This window comes from Ictidomys tridecemlineatus, chromosome 3, assembly GCF_052094955.1.
Source record: "Ictidomys tridecemlineatus isolate mIctTri1 chromosome 3, mIctTri1.hap1, whole genome shotgun sequence".
Lineage (NCBI taxonomy): Eukaryota > Metazoa > Chordata > Mammalia > Rodentia > Sciuridae > Ictidomys > Ictidomys tridecemlineatus.
Genome location: NC_135479.1, coordinates 96,441,187 through 96,458,134, shown reverse-complemented (window position 1 = coordinate 96,458,134; position 16,948 = coordinate 96,441,187). Strand labels below are relative to the sequence as shown.

Here is a 16,948-nt window from a genome sequence, read left to right as displayed (position 1 = left end):
AGTTACGGTGGATCATCCCCCCACCCCCCATGTTGAAATATCCATGATTGTGCATCATTTTTTTACTGTGGCAGATGGTATGCCTCTGCAATCCAAACATTTGAGGCTCAAAGTCATCAACCCTTAGGTGTCTTGTAGGTTCAGTGGAAGAGAGCCACACTTGATTCCTATTTTCTCACGCTTGGGCAGAGTGGGGTTTTACCCTTGAAGTCTAATCTGTAGACTTCTGAGGGTCCTGGTCCTAGGAAGGTCTCACATATAACAACTCATCCTCTGCCCAAGCTCTATTCCCACATAGTCATCTACACTTGCTTCTGGCTGATGACCCATCCTCCTTGACCCTGCCCCTGCCCTTCTGGTACTGGATAGTTTTCTTACTTTATTGAGCACTTTACCATTGAGCTACATCCTCAGTCTCTGCCCCCCTCTCTTTGAGATAGGTTCTTACTAAATTGCCCAGGCTGACCTTGACCTTGTGATCCTTCTGCCTCAGCCTCCTGAGTCCCTGGGATTACAGACGTGTAGTGTAACACCCATCTGGCTTTGGAACCCATCTAAATGTTTTAAGTTTTTATTAATATTATTATAATGTAAACACATTTCTAGATTTTTAAAAATTTGTTGCTAGATGTTTTTACAGGAGGCTTTTCAGTTGTCATAGTTCTCCTCCATATTTTGTCAGAAGGAGTTACTAAATTTACTTTTATCATATGATCCTTTCCTCTAAGCCTCACAGAATAACATAACGTCCATGTAATACTAGGTTATGAAAAGAAACACGCCTAAAGCCATTTTATACCCTCTCCCCCAGCTCCTTTCCATTTTAGGCTTACCCATTTGTACTGTGCCTGCTATCTAAAATGTGTTTCTAAAAGTATAGTTGCAACTCCTAAAGGATTAAAGACAAGATAACTCAGAAGCAACTTGGCTTCTAGAGTCAGAGAAATTCTTTGGGTTGGTTTATCTTGGAATCAGAGAGCCATTTTCATAGCGGAAAAGTGTCCAAAGGACAAGTGAAAAAAAAAGTTTTCTGTAAATGGTTGTGAAATAATAAAAACTCACACCAAATGCCGAAATGATTATTTGCATTCACACCTCCATTCCCGCTGAGTTACGTCTCTCCCCCGCGCCCTCATCGCTAGCGCTAACAATTCAAGTTACAACAGCGAATCCTCAGGGGGACTGTCAAGCCCGGTTTCTCCCTTCTTTCCCCTCTGACCCTCCTCCTATTAATCTGACTGCAGTGTAAACTTTGTGGCTTAATATTGCGCAACTTCCACGTCCCCCTCGCCCTCCCATCCAGCCCCCTCCCCCAAATCCAGGGGAACTCCGGTGCGGTGCGGTGCCACCGGCATTACTCATCCCCATTCAGGCTTCGCCGGGTTTATTAAGCTCTGGCTCAGCCTCTCCCTCTCACTCCCCGCTCTCCCTCACCGGAGCCCCTGCCTGCTCCCCTCCCGCCAGCCAGGGAAGAACTGGTCTCCTCCCGCAATGCATCTCCCTGTGGTTCTGCTTTGCGCCGTCTGCGCTGCAGCGTTGGCCGAGAACTCGGATGATTATGATCTCATGTATGTGAACATGGACAACGAAATATTCAACGGACTCCATCCCACTGAGGACCGTAAGTTCCTTTCAACTTTCTTTGGTCTAAATAAGGTACATGTACTTTGTAGCTAAGGGAACAAGCTAAAGATGATTGTTTGCTTTTGCAAAAGGGAGAGATACTTGAGGAAGGCGGGAGGTTTCGAAAGTTTTTTCTGCAGCAGATACATCGTGAGTTGGACATTTGGCTAACTCTAGCTGCAAAAACGGTAATTTCCTAGAGTTCAACCTAAACTCTCTGGGACTAGTTTCCTTCATTTTTGAGATATTTACGTGCTGTTTTACGGTCCTTAAAAGGAAGCGGGGTGCTGGGTGGGACCAGGATGTGCCCGGGGACCACCTAGGGAGGTCGGCTTTCGCCGAGCATTCCCAACGGAGACCTGGCGGTAAACTGTGTATCCTGCTCTAGCCACGCCGTGCGACTGCAGCCGGGAGCACACGGAGTGGGACAAGCTGTTCATCATGCTGGAGAACTCGCAGATGCGCGAGGGCATGCTGCTGCAGGCCACCGACGACTTGCTGCGCGGCGAGCTGCAGAGGCTGCGCGCGGAGCTGGGCCGGCTGGCCGGAGGCCTGGCACAGCCGTGTCCCGCGGAGGCCCGGCTGGAGGGCGCGCTGGATGAGCTGCTACGGGCGAGCCGCGATGCGGGCCGCAGGCTGGCGCGCCTGGAGGGCGCAGAGGCGCCGGGCGCGCTGCTGGAGGAGCTGCGGCGGACGCAGGCCGAGCTGCGCGCCCTGCAGGGTTGGGCGGCAGGGCGCTGGCTGCCGGCAGGTAAGCATGGCGCGGGTAAGAACGCGGCTCCTCTGCGGCAGAAACGCCACGGAGCTCTGCTGCTGCAAGCCGGGCCACGGGCACAGAGCGGCACGCGAGGCGGAGCTTGCTCTTAGAATCATCCCCAGCCTGGGCCGCCCAGAGGAAGGCTGGAGCTTGGCCATCAGTCAAAGGCCGCTGACACCCTATCCCGCCAGGCGCGGCAGGGGCTCCATTGGCCGGTTGTGACCGTGACCTGCGCGACTCAGCTTCCCTCCGTTAGGGATTTCCACGTCTTCTAATTTTGTCCTGCTCAGCTCTCTGCTGGAGCTCTGGTTTCCCGCGCTATTTCAGGGGTCCCGCCGGCTCCTCCTCCGGGCCTATTCCCAGCCGGAGACTTGGCAGAATATGATCTCCCAAAGGTTCAGCAGTTCCCTAGGGCTCCTCCTCCCCCGCCAGCGCTCAGGGTCTGTGGAATTGGTTGGATGGTGGAAGAAGGAGGGCGTGCGAGACCTGCCAGAGTTAGGTGCAGGCGGTCCTGCCTGACCCAAAGGATCAGGGCCGCGAAGACAGACAGTCCCCACTAGGTGCAACCTGTGGGAACAGACCCCGTGACATCCATGAACCTCCCAACAGACTTGGGTTCCCGAGACAATGCGTTTTGAAGTTGGTCAAAGAAAGAGAAAAAAAGACTTGGAGCTAAGTAACACTCTTTCTTAGTCAAAATTTCCAAGAAATGGTGATGTAATAATCATTTGGTATTGTTTCAGAAAATTCGTGTCATGTCAGAAAAATATCAAACTTTTTATAAGACTCTCCAGAAACAAAAACAATCAAACAATGCCATCCTTCCCATCATTTCCAATAAAAACAACTTCTACCAGAAAAGGCAAGGAGTCATAGCATGTGTGAGAGCGTGGTTCCTTTAAACTCTTGGAAACCATGCCATAATGTGGATCTTTGCCAAGTAACAGAGGACTGTTTAGCAGTACAGGGCATATTTTCTTAAATATTAAATAGGGCTTCAGAGGAGACAAAACATAGAGTTGAATATAAAATACAGCCTTCATGTGAGAGGAGACAAAGGATAATTTCTCTATGTTAATGCATGAAATTTCTGTGCTTTGCAAACCACGTAAAGCCAGTGTACACAAAATGTACCCGAAAATCAGAAGAGCTGCCTAATTTTCTTTTTCACCTTTGCATATTAGTTATAGCAGAAGAGGGATATATTTATGAATTCTAAATGTCAATTCTTACTACATTCAATAATACTTTTACCCAAAAGCTTTAATTTGTCCTCTGGTCTCCTGCCAGTTCAGATCCTAAGGGATTCCTAATCTTTCTGTTGTCAGCTTTCTAAGAAGCTGGTTTTAATTTTGTTTGGTCTTTGTTAATATAATTAGGAAAACATCTTAGTTAAAAGCCATTTCATGAGAGAGTTTCTGACATTTTAAAGAGGCATAAAGAACCTCAGTCACTGGCCCCTAAAGGAAGCCCACCAAAAAAAAAAAAAAAAAAAAAAAGCCAATACATAGCTCCACTCTATGAAGGCATATAGCAGTGCAGCCTAGAGAGAAGCAGGGTCTCCCAGACACAGCCAGGAATGCTCTGGAATGCGATCCTGACCGCCTGGGCTTATTTAAACAGGAAGTCAGTTAATTAGATTGCAGTAGGCACTCTCTTGAACACCACTTGACTAAAATTTAACAGACCAGAATATCTCCCATGCCCTAGAATAGGGTAATCTTTTGTTCTATGAACTTTATTTTTTAATTAATGACTGCATCTAGAAAAATTCAGACTTAGTAATTTCATTTTAAAAATTAATTTTTAAAACCTTGGCATTAACTTTTTCAGGGAACAGATTGCATTTTCCAGAGTGCCAGAATCAGTTTTGTGCATTAATATTGTAGTTACTTTTATATGATTTCCTGAACTTCAGGCTTTCTTTTGACCATCACAAAAAGTTTAAGTCCACATGTGCTTAATCTTTTCAGGACAAAGCCAGCTCACAGCCATTTGTAGGAGCTGAACACAGTTTACAACCCCTTGCCATAGGTGTTTGGTTCCTGAAAGTTCTTCCTATTCACCAGTTAGTGTTGAAATGTTCTGGGAGTCTACTTTCAAAACCATCTTAGAGCACACCTTTAGCTTGTTATAAAGTGAATGTCTGGCTCAAATTTAGTTTTTTAAAAATTCTTTGTCACACAGAGAGCCCACCTGTTAAAGTTTCAATATCATAATTTCCAAAAGACCCTGGAAGGTCTTCCCCGTAGCATCCCTAGCTCCCGGATGCTCCTGTGGCCTTGAGAAGGACAGAGGTGGGAGTTCATGAACTCTCACCCCAAGTTTGAAAGTCCTCTCCTCAGAAGTCTTCCTTAGCAGAAATATGTTCTCAAACCAGGACCCTTGGAAGAATTAATTCCTTTTAAGCTTTTCTATTACCACTCAACTAATATTTATAAGGATGTGAACAAAGTAGGAATTTTTAAGCATGTCCTTGAACTACCCAGTTCTTCTTGAGTGCTGTCTACTTGTGGCTTACAGACTTGGGAAATAGAAGGGCTTTTTATAGATAACAGTGAGGCCTGGGGAGATGATGGGACTCATCAAAAGCTGCATAGTACTCATGAGCAGCAAAATAAATTGAATTCCAGCTTCCTAGCCCAAACCAAGGATTTTATTATTTGGAAGCAGTATGTTTAAGGTGTGGCTTCTCTAACTAGACTGCCTAAGTTAAAATTCCAGTTTTAAAACGTATCAGCTATGGAAGCACAGACAAGTTCTTTTTGCCTCCTTTTCTCATCTGTAAAATGGGAATAAAAAGTCTATTTTTTAGGGTTGGTGTGAGGAAGGATTAAAATAACATACCAATGGATTAGCACAGTATCTGGTACCCAGAATGAATACTGATTAGTCATCATTATTATACATTGTTGCCTTTCAAAGATTAGTTTTCTGAAAACTTTTAAAAGTTCACAACTTCCAACATCTGAGAACATGTGGTATATTGAAATGTATTCTCCAATAACATCATTGTGCTACAATTTTGTTGGAAAAGACGTGGAGAACAGCCACGTATAATGAGGCAGGTCCACTGGGTTTCACGAGTTTATTATTTTAGGAGGCTAGAGAAGTCAAGAAGAGCAAAGTCAGTTGAGCTCTGAACCCCTGGGAATTATAGGCGCATTGTCTGAAGTTGGCTCATGGTGATTTAACAGTAAAAAAAAAAAAAGAAAAAAAAAGTTAAGTGGGAGGGGAGATCGATATTACTGGGTTTGGACTGGGTGGCCTATCCGGTGTTCACTTCTCTACCCAGATGCTTCATTGAGTAAGACAGATGACTTTCTTTTCATTTTCTTTGCTCTACAGCGATTAGACGGGAGGCCCCTTAAGTGATAATGTAACCCTGCATATAGTTGTCAATTATAGTTATTAACGTGCCTGTGTTAAAATAACTAAATGCAGCCTAGTTCTGAGGTTTGTTTTTTTCCTATTCCTAACTTCTTGCTGCTCTAGGCTGTGAAATGGCGCTTTTATTCCCCATGCGTTCCAAGAAGATCTTTGGGAGCGTGCACCCCGCGAGACCCATGACGCTCGAGTCCCTCAGTGTGTGCATCTGGGTCAAAGCCACAGAGGTACTGAACAAGACCGTGCTGTTCTCCTACGGCACCAAGAGGAGTCCCTACGAGATCCAACTGTACCTCAGCCCTGGGTCCACAGCGTTTGTGGTGGGCGGAGAAGAGAACACGCTGGTGGCCGACACGGCCGTCTCCCCGGGCAGGTGGACCCACCTGTGTGGCACCTGGACTTCCGCAGACGGGCGCGCGTCACTGTGGGTGGACAGCGAGCTGGTGGTAGCCGCGGCGGGGAAGGCCAGGGGCCACGTGGTCCCCGAGGGCGGCGTGATGCAGCTGGGCCAGGAGAAGAACGGCTGCTGTGCCGGTGGCTTCGACGAGTCCCGGGCCTTCGCGGGCAGAGTGACGGCCTTGAACGTGTGGGACCGCGCGCTGCGCCCGGAGGAGGTGGCCCAGGCCGCGGGTCCCGAGTCCTGCAGCCGCCGGGGCAACGTGGTCGGGTGGGGCGTCACCGAGGTCCAGCCGCATGGAGGGGCGCAGTACGTCTCCTAGGCCTTGCGCAGGCGCTGGAGCCAAGGTCATCCCGGCTGACACGCCGCCAGCCTCCAGAAGGCTCCGAAGCTTGGTGCACAAGGAGAACACTTGAGACCCACGACTGCCAGAGTCATTTTGGGCCCGTATTTACCTTGGCACAATCCAGAGTAAACAGCGGAAGGGAGACACTGGAGAAGGCTTCGGGGGTACTGTTACCAGACTCGGTGCCGCGCGGTTTCAGATTAATGCGGTGTCGCTGTCAGATAAACTCCAAATAATTGAAAAGAACTGTGTATGCTGAACAGAGGGACGACTGTTCTGCTTTGCTTTGGTTAATTTATTTTTGGCCAGAGACGAATTTTGCATTGGAAGAATTACAAAACAGGATTTGTTGTCCACTGTTCATTCTTCTTGGTATGTACTTTTGCTACAGAAAATTACGATAAAAACGTATTTATACCACAAAGTGACTTAACGAATACGAATGCAGTTTATGTGTTATGGTCAAACATCCCTTTTTCAAGAGGATAGTTGTGTAAATTATGTTGTAAAATGGTTTGTATTAATTTTATTTTTGTAAAGCTCTGCTGTAAATAAAATGTTTTGTAAAACTAGCTTCTGGCATCTGATTCTAAGTGTGAGGCAGGCTTTGAAGAACCTCACTTTTCCCTTTTCATCTAAAGTAGGCAATTAGTTTTCAGAGACTAACTGATTATGTAAATAGCAATTATTAATTAACTTGGGTTTCCCCTAAATCCTAAGTAAGAGACAGGATCTTGGCTAAGTCAAAGTCCTCATCTTGCTGGAGGTTAGTTTTCTCCCCTGAGAAGTCAAGGAATTGAGGAAACATGATCTCAAGTTCTCTTCCAATTTGATGATTCCATGAGCATATACAATTTTCCCACTGTTTAAACACAAAACAAACATGCATTATCTGAGTTCCCCAGAGACAGCGTGGTACCTGCAAGCTGTGGTCACTGGGGAGAACTAGAAATCTGGGAACCAAGCAATAACTCCAGCGCCCAAGGGAGAGGTTGGCCCAACCTGGTCCCGTCCAGGGGCACTGGTATCTTCCTGTGGACCCATGCAGGGGCTGGTGTTAAAAAGCTGTTCATGAAATAGGTGAACCACAGGCCTGAAGTGTCCTTCTAAAGATGGGGCTGGAACAGATGCAGATCATTTCCTGCATGTAGATTTGCAAATAAGGCCAGAGGTAATTTTATAACTAGCTGAGTGTCCTCTGACAGGTTACCTATCTCTCTTGGACCTTCTCAGGAAAGGGGGCGGGGGTTGGACTCTTTGTGCCTTTAGGCAATGAAACTCCCTCAAATCTAATTATTTTTGAGGATGTTCATGATATCATTACAGTTTCATTCCGCTCTTGAGACTCACAAAACCAGGCTGATGAATTTCTAAGAAAATTACTTGCAGTTATGAGCTGAGAGGCCAGTCTCAGACCTTGGGAAATCACATCATTGACGTAGGCCCCGCCACTTGAGGCCCTGTCTTGCTATTGTCTGTATGACCTGAGCTCTCAGCCGGGAGAATCAAACCCACCCAGATTCAGGCAGAGTTGGGCTCCCTTGCAACTCCCTTATACATTTCCTCCTGGATTAGACAGACCTGTTTGTTAAGAGACCCCAGTTGATGTGGACCAGACAAATGTGCACTCGTAGGCTAACAAAAGTAAAAGCAAGAGCCTTTTAACTTCTTATAGTAACTGTATGTTTGGGGCAAAGAAGAAAATAAAGTAATCCTTGAGTCATAAAAACAGAAACTGCTACAGCATCGAGTCTGGAAATATGCGCCTAGGACTTCTCATTGTTTTCTGATACCCAATTTACCTCTTTTCCTAAGTAATAGAATTCTAGTTTTAGTGGTACATATGGCCACTAAAGTCAAGTCAACATTTTCCAGCATTATAAGTAGCTGGATATGGTTCCATGTCTAAGTTCTTGACCATTCTTGAAATGCTACATATGATTTTCTTCTTCTTCCTTCTGTCTGATAGGAATGTAGTAATGATAGCTGGAATTTCAGTAACCATTTCCGACCATGAGCCTTCATAGAACAATACAGAAGCCTGGGTTTCTCATGATCGTGAAGCCAGCTAGCCTGTCCTGGGCTATCTGCCCCTGACTTCTTTACATAAGAGAAAAACACACTTTTATCTTCTTAATCCATTTAGTATATTATCAGATCTAATCCTGATCAGTAACTTTTTAAATTAAAAAAGACCATGCATCTTAATCTCTCTGTAATATCCATAGCCTACACTCAAAAGATACATTGTAATTTTCAGGAAGTTGGATACAGGACTTTTATTTTCTTAACTACTAGCACTAAATGAATTTAGAATTCAGAGGTATCAGCAAAAGGAAGAAGTAAAGAATTTTGTAAACCTGAGAAAAAATATCTAAAAAGAAATATCAGCTCACTAGCTTAGTTTATACACTGGCACACGATTTCATTCCTGGTTAGTTACTGGAGCCATCGCCCTATCATAGCATAGTAAAATAATTCTTCAGGACCAGACTATTAGGAGGAAAAAAATGTGTAGCAGGTCATACATCATACATGTAAAGTATCACTTGTGTGGAGTAGGGGGACCAACTGTCCTGGTATTCCTGTGGCAGTTCCAGCTTTATCAAAGTCCCCATGTCCCATGAATCTCTGAGTCCCTGGGAAACTGGGATACCAGTCACTAGCACATGTGTAGGTGTGTCTAGTGAAACAACTCTTTTTTTTTTTTTAAAGAGAGAGTGAGAGAGTGAGAGAGAGAGAGAATTTTAATATATATATATATATTTTAGTTATCGGCGGACACAACATCTTTGTTTGTATGTGGTGCTGAGGATCGAACCCGGGCCGCACTCATGTCAGGCGAGTGCGCTACCCTTGAGCCACATCCTCAGCCCCGTGAAACAACTCTTTAACAGGGATAATATGTGAATAAAACAGTTGATGTGTGTTCTTTGTCTATACATTGGCTTTTAAGTATTAATTCTTCTAAGATATGTTCAGGACACTAGACAATTAAGCATATATCATACAATTTTATAGCTTGCTATTTATAATTTGCCCTTAATTGACTTGAATTCAATAAACAATTAGAATTATAAAAATAAATTATATTTGATTTCTATTTCATTTCTTGTGAAATCTAACATTAGTAGCTCATCTTTTGAGAAGGTTACTAAGGCCAATGTTCCTAGAATTTGTTTTGTAGATGATTCTCAGAATATTCTTTCATCTTCTCTTTCAGTGCTCAAAGAAAGAACACTCCTAAAGTTATGTCTTAGTTACTTTAAATATGTATGTCCATGTATTTCTGGATTCCATGGACATGGAAATTCATATTACTGACTTTTGCATTCAGTTTGATCAATCTGGAATGTAGAAAAAAGCATGGTGGCTTTTGGGTCAGAAATCCACCATCCAAACCTGGCACCATTACCTATTAACTTATTAAATACAAGACATAGGACATGTTGATGAATCTTTTTGAGTCTCAAGTTGGTCAAGAAATTAGAGATAACAAAACTTGCCTACCATGATGAAGAGTTTTCAAGTTGTACAAAAAGTGCTATCAAAACTATGAAATAACATTCGAAATGAAATGTATACCTTAAAACTGTTTTTCCTTTTTTAAAATTAGTGCTTTGTAGATATACATGAAGGTGAAATTCATTGTGGTGTATTCATTTAATTTACGTTGCATAATTTCCAAGTTGTTCCCAATGGATTAAAATATGAATAAAGAAATAAACAAATATACAAACTAATAAATGATGTTAGGATTCTTCCACATTATGGTGAGTGGACTCAGAGTCCAGACTGTGGACACTGTGAAGCATCTTCAATCACACTGTGGAGAAAGATGCCTGTTATGGTTTGAATATGAAGTGCCCGCAAAAGCTCATGTGTGAGAAGATGAAAGAATCTTCAGAGGTGAAAGATTAGATTGTGAGATGAATCAGTGGTTGGATCTACTTGAACAGAATAGGTGAGGGTAACCATAAGGCAGGCAGGGTGTGGCTAGAGAAAGTAGGTCACCGGGGCATGACTTTGGGGTTTAGATTTTGTCTCTGCTGAGCAGAGTGTGCTCTCTCTTTCTCTCTATTGCAAGCCGTCCTTGGGCTGTGTGTGGACTTTGTAAGCATTGCAGCCTAGTGAATAGGAACATCTGGTGTCTGGGAACTTCCAGTGGATGTTTCCTCCATGTAAGACTGCCCAGAGACATTGTGAATTCCTATGCCACTCTGCCATGTCCCACACAGCACCGGAGATGGGTGTGACCTGCCAAGAGCCAATCAACTTGCTGACTGCAAGACATCACGAAGCAAGACTTTGCCCTTGAAACCTTATCTCTGCCTTTGATGTACCCCCTTAAATAAACTGCCATATTTTGTCCAGCTCCACCATGTGGACTAAACCTATCAAGGGATCTGCTTTTGAAAATATCTTTCTGACTACTTGTTTTTTGTTCTTCACTAACTACTCTAGACTTTAACTTCTTAGGTGGCTTACACCCTCCTGGTCAGGAAGAACACCCGAGTCCTGGCCATCTCCCCGTATCTCTCCTCTCTGAAAGATGAAATAATATTTGAAATGAAATGTATATCTTAAAAATGTTTTTTTTCTTTTTAAAAATTAGTGCTTTGTAGATATACATGAAGGTGAAATTCATTGTGGTGTATTCATTTATACTATGCACATAAATGAATACACCACAGTATATTCTCCTCTCTTTGAAACTGTGAACTAAAACCAAGTTTCCCTCCTTGAAGTTGTTTTTATCAGGTCTTTTGGTCACACAAAAACTTACTAAAGTAGAAACTGGTACCAGGAGTACGGTTCTTGCTGTGACTAACCTGTCCAAGTGGTTCAGAAGCTGGGGCAGGAATTTTGAAAAGGTTAAATACGCAAGCTGGAAAAGCTATAGAGTGTTGTACATTTTGCTTAACTGGTGATTCAGATGGGAGCTTATAATACCAGAATGCCGACAAGACTGTGGACAGTAGACTGGGATCACCAGGTTTCAGAGGAGAAGGAGCACACTATTGGAAACTGGACAAGAGGCAATTCATGTTACATTCTGGCAATGTTTCTCCACATTATGCCCATGTCTGGAGACATTCTGTAAAGCTGAATTTAAAGACAATGGACTAATTAATCTGGTTGGAGGAAATTTCTAGACAGCACAGCATTAAAGGTGTGGCATTATTATTGCTCATGGTTTTCAGCCAAGTTTACCAGAAAGCAGAACGATTCTAAAAACTTGCAATTTTTCTAGAAAAGTGTGAGTGCAGCTGGGGCTAAGATAGTTGTGGTTGTTAAAGGGAGTATATCCACTAAAGAGATGCTAAGTACTTTACTCAGAAACAACAGGAAAGATGGCTTAAGAGCATCTCAGGAATTGGCAAGATCGCACCTATCTCAGTTAAAGGTTGTAAAAGTAAAAATTTCTTTGAGAAGAGACTCTGCTTGCACAGGGAGACCCTTGGAAGTTGTTTCACCACACTTAGCCACCCAGGCACTCAGAGGCCACTCCAGCCATGGTCCCAGGAGGCTGGACTATTTCTTGAGAGGGTAGCAGAGCTTGGGATTAACTGTGTAGTGTTGGTTCTGCAGAAATGCAGGTGGCTAGACTTAGGGGTTCATGGAGGCTTCCAGTGAGATTTCAAAAGAAGGCCTAGGAACCCAGGCAGGGGGCATCAGGGTTTGAATCCTTGCAGGCAGTCCCTGAAAGGGTGATGCATGAAGATATGAGAAGGAAGCCAAAGCTGCAGTGAAGACCCTCAAGTTTAAGAGATGCCAGAAATGTCTGCCCAGAAAAGCTACAGGAATTAAACAGAGACAAGTGGATTCCTGCAGTTTCCCTCAATAGACATTCCACATTAGATGTTCTCTTTAAGCCTCTACCATCCTACATGGGACATAATAAATGGGGAGTCAATTTGCTGTCTCCATTTTCCTAAAGCAACTCACCAATCAGTGGCTTGGATTTTGTTTCATACAGAAAGGAGAGTGGCCATGGAGGCTATAACCAGCAAGGTCATGGGGCAGAGCTGCACAAGCCCTTCTGAAGGAAAGTATCATAATGCCATATGCCCCAGATGCTGGACATGGAGCTACAGGACTCATTTGCCCAGCTGTATTTTGGTCTTACTTGGTTCCTATCACTTCTTCCTATGCCCCTCTGTTCCCCCGGTGCCGTTTACTCTGTGCCATTATATATTGGACATGCAATTTTGTTTTGATCTTCGTGGCGATTCAGAGCTAAGAGTTTACCTTGAGTCTCAGATGAGATTTTGTACTTGTATTTTTGACAATGCTGTAACTGTTAAGATTATGGGGGCTTTTGGAAATGGACTGGATGTATTTTGCATTGTGAGATGGATATGAGCTTGGTGGGAGCCGGGGAGGAATGTTATTATTTGGATATGTGATGTTGCCCAAAAGCTCGTGTGTGGGACAATGCAAGAATGTTCAAAGGTGAATTGTTAGATTAGGAGATCTGTAACATAATCAGTGTATGAATCCACTTGAATGGATTAACTGAGTGGTAACTGTAGGCAGGCATGGTGCAGCTGGAGGAGGTAGGCCACTAGGAACTTGCCTTTAGGGTTTAGATTTTGTCCCTGGTGAGCAGACCTCTCTCTGCTTCCTGGGTCTGATATTCTGAGCTGCTTTCCTCCACCACACCCTTCTGCCATGTTCTTCCTCACCTCAGGCCCATAGCAATGGACTCAGCCAACCACAGACTGAAACTCTGAAACCATGAGCTGAAGCAAACTTGACCTTCTCTAAGTTGTCCTTGTCAGGTCTTTTGGTCAGAGCAACACAAAAACTGACTAAAATGGTGCCCAAGTTCAGCACACGGATGCCCTGTCTATGAGGCTTCCCCTGCCATACTGTGCAGAGTGGTCTCAGAGTCCAGCATGTGGGTTCCTGTCTGTGAGGCCTCCTGTACTCAACAGCTGCATCTGCTAGTGAAGTCATGAAGGTGCAAACTCTGGCTTACATCAAATCCAGGCCTTGGCTAACAACTCCAAAGAAATCCTTTTCGCTTACAAGATGTGTCTTTATTCCTTTATTCATCTTTCAATTGGCTTTCCCAATATTATATTTAAAATTTTCCCATGTGTGTTAACATTCATTTTAAATATTCCTAGTAAGTTGAATAACTTGTTGCCTAGAATATTTGATTAATAAACTCTTTCCTAGCAACCTGCAATATGGTAAAACTGAAGATCTTTTAATAATAATTGTATCATGAATGTTCAATAGCTTAGCATCTCCCTGGAGAAGATGAAACTCCATGAATGGACAGGGTTCTGCCTCTAACATTTTAACATGGGATGGTACATAGTAAATACCTGACCAGAGAGAGAGAACAGCAGCAACAATGCTGATGACAATAAGCAGGAGAAGCTTAGTAAGCATGAGGAACTATGGGCTGAATACTGTACAGAGCATAGATGCTCTATTTATGCCTCATCCACCCTACCTGGGGCATATTATTACTCCCATAATAAATGGGGAGTCAATTTCATATCTTTATTTTTCTGAAGCGACTCACCAATCAGTGGTTTGAATTTTGTCTCACACAGAGAAAGAAATGAGGTGAATTTATCATAATTAACTAGACAGTCTTCTGCGGGCTGTTGCCAGTAAAGTCAGAAAGGAATTTGGAATCTTGCTGAGAAAATATTATATTTTCTTTCCAACCTTCTGCTTAGGTTTCAAATTATTTGAGGTCATCTTGTGCCTTGTGCCAGAGGACCGCGTAAAAGGCCTGTTGACAGACAGGCATGGTTCCTGGTTGGGGCTTCTGACCCAGAAATGCAGAGGAAGGGACAGCACTGCTTCTGAGTTTGATGGAAGACTCTGCTTTGCATCACAGAGCTCCAAATCAAAATTTGGAGAATGTTCCCTATGAGCTCTCCAAACCCCATAGAGTTGGAGACGATCTCAAAACCACAATAGTACTGTCAGCCTCCTGGGTGAGCCATGTGGCAACTAGAGCAGCCTACATATTGGTCATGCTTTTATTTCCCAGTGCTGGACAGAAGGATATCTGTCTTCATATGGCAGAAAGTGAATGTGGAGAATGACTCAGGAACACTCAACAACAGACTCTCTAAAAGGGTTCTGATGTTACGAAATACCAAGTTACTTCCAATATGACTTAAGCAGAAAACAAGTTCATTGCCCAAAGTGATAACCTTGGCTTATTTTTTTTTAATTCAGGAGGAAGCATTTGATAAAATCAAAGTTATGATTTTAGTTTTGGGGTTTTGGTACCCTTTGCTAGAAAAAGGAAGTTGCTAGTTTGCTTTTATTATGAACATACTTTGAATTTAACTAACAGAGATAAATTTTTCCTTCTTATATATAGGTCTTTATTATACTTGAAATTAATTCATATGTACTGTTCTGCAGATGGCTGTCTTAGAACCATTTATTGAATAGGTTCACTCTTCTCCACTGCAAAGTCTTCCCTGCCACATGTCCAATTTCATGTGTGCATGGGATTGTTTGGCCTGCCCATTGTCACATGAGCTTTTACCTACTCTAGGACGAGTACTGCACCCTCTTAGTTACTATGACTTTACAAGTAGGGAAATTACCACCTCCTCCTCCCCCACTGCTCCCATCTTCTCCTTCTACAAAATAGTTTTGGCTATTTCTGTTCCACTTAATCTTTTGTGCATTTTAAAACAAGCATGTTATCTTTAATAAAAATCTCTGTTGGTATTTTATTAAAATGTCACTGCATTTATTGAAAGTTGACATCTTTGCTGCCTCAAGTTCTCCCATCCATGAACATAGTATATTGATCCATTTGCTTATCTTTTGATTGCTTTCCAAAAGGTTTTATAATTTTTACTCAAGAGTCACATGCATTTTACCTCTAGATATCATGTATTTTCTACTTTAAATAATACTTTTAACTAATTTATTTCCAATGTATATTACTGACATGTAGAAAAACAACTGGTTTCTACAAGTTGAATCACTAAACTTTCTGTCATTGTGTCTAAAATTGACTAGAGAATATTTATATATTATACTACAAACAATCATATTTTTAGATAATGTTTGTTTTGCCATTTCCTTTCTGATTCTTCCAATGTTCATTTATTGTTCTGGTCTAAGGTTTACAGTGCCACTGTAAATACATCTACTTCAATGTAGTAAAATCCTTGTCTCATCCCTGGCTTCAAGGTAATGTTTCTGCTGTTTCACCATTAAATATATAAATATCCTCTAAATCACATTAAGGGAGTTCTCCAAAATTCCTAGTTTGCAATTGTTTTCCATGAGTAGGTACTGAACTTTTTAAGACATCCTATTGACCACTGATTACCCTGTTAGTCTTACTGTGGGGAATTACATTTTGCAGGTTAAGCGCCATCCTTGCCTTCCTGGGGTAGATCCAACTTGGTCACTGTGCATTTTATAAAATGGGATAATGCAGTTTCTCCTCATAAACTACCAGGGGAGAGTTATGTGAGTAAAAGATCAGTGGCTGGGATATAGCACACACTCAACAAATGCTAATCATCACCTGTTCCAAGTACTGCTAGAGTTATGCTGCTAAAAGCTTATAATTTATGCATCTATGTTCAGATAAAGATGGACTTGCATTTCCTTTTCTTACACCATTCTTATCTGATAGTATCATGGACATACAAGCATTATTTAGTTGGAGAAAGTACTTCTTTTTATCTGGAAAAGTTTACATAAAATTATAATTTTGTATTTCTTGCATATTTATTAAACTTTGCCCACAAAACTAAATGGGACGGGATTTTTTTAAATTAAGAAAATATTTGTTGTGCATTGACTTTACAATGCTGGTGCAATTGTCTATTTTATTTGTAACATTCATGTGTGACCCAATATCATTCTGTTTATATCTGTAACCCTCCTTTTGTAGTTTATGAAAAGGCCTTTTATAGTTTCCTCTCACTGAGAATTCAGAGGATACAAAGCAGACAAATGGAGTCTGCACAATTTGAATAAAATAAATTTGTATTTACATTTAATGTAAAAGTAAACATTACCTATATAACCTTTAATAATGAAAACTGAAAAAAATCGACTTGGAACTAATTGAAATAATTACCTTCAGGGGTAAAATTTATAAGCATACACAAAGCCTTTGGTTTGAAATCAGGGACAGACATATTACAATAAATTGTAAAAAACATTGTCAATGAAATGATATCAACTGAAGCTAAGGGGCAGACACTACTGCCACACCACCAGGCTCTCCTGCTCCATCTGACCCATGCTTTAACTAAGGATCCAAAATGGAGACCAGAGTGCCAGTGTGCATACAGATGACAAGAACCTTGGAAGAACTGTTAGATATATTGAGATGAAAGATACATTCTCTAATAAGATCTTGACATGGCAAAGCAATAAGCTGAAATCTCATGAGAAAAAAAAGCAATAAAGAATTAAG

General features: G+C 42.3%; 2 protein-coding genes across 15 annotated transcripts in view; one reads left to right on the top strand and one right to left on the bottom strand.

Annotated features, from left to right (window-relative positions):
* The window catches only part of Veph1 (ventricular zone expressed PH domain containing 1), a 251,575-nt gene that overhangs the window by 190,571 nt on the left and 44,056 nt on the right, over positions 1-16,948 (bottom strand). Inside the window, exon 5 of one of the 14 annotated variants that reach the window (XM_078043513.1) lies at positions 5,455-7,372. The exons of 12 other annotated variants lie outside the window; for them this stretch is intronic. In XM_078043513.1, coding sequence (XP_077899639.1) covers positions 7,323-7,372 — 50 coding nt within the window. In that variant the 3' untranslated portion in view covers positions 5,455-7,322. Of the gene's footprint in view, positions 1-5,454; positions 7,373-16,948 lie in introns of those variants that run through there. One more of the 14 variants, XM_078043512.1, reaches the window with a different exon arrangement.
* On the top strand, positions 1,167-7,082 carry Ptx3 (pentraxin 3). Its single transcript, XM_005325700.5, has 3 exons — positions 1,167-1,621; positions 2,012-2,374; positions 5,876-7,082. Exons 1-3 carry the CDS (start codon positions 1,492-1,494, stop codon positions 6,484-6,486), a joined length of 1,104 nt encoding a protein of 367 aa, XP_005325757.2. The 5' UTR covers positions 1,167-1,491; the 3' UTR covers positions 6,487-7,082.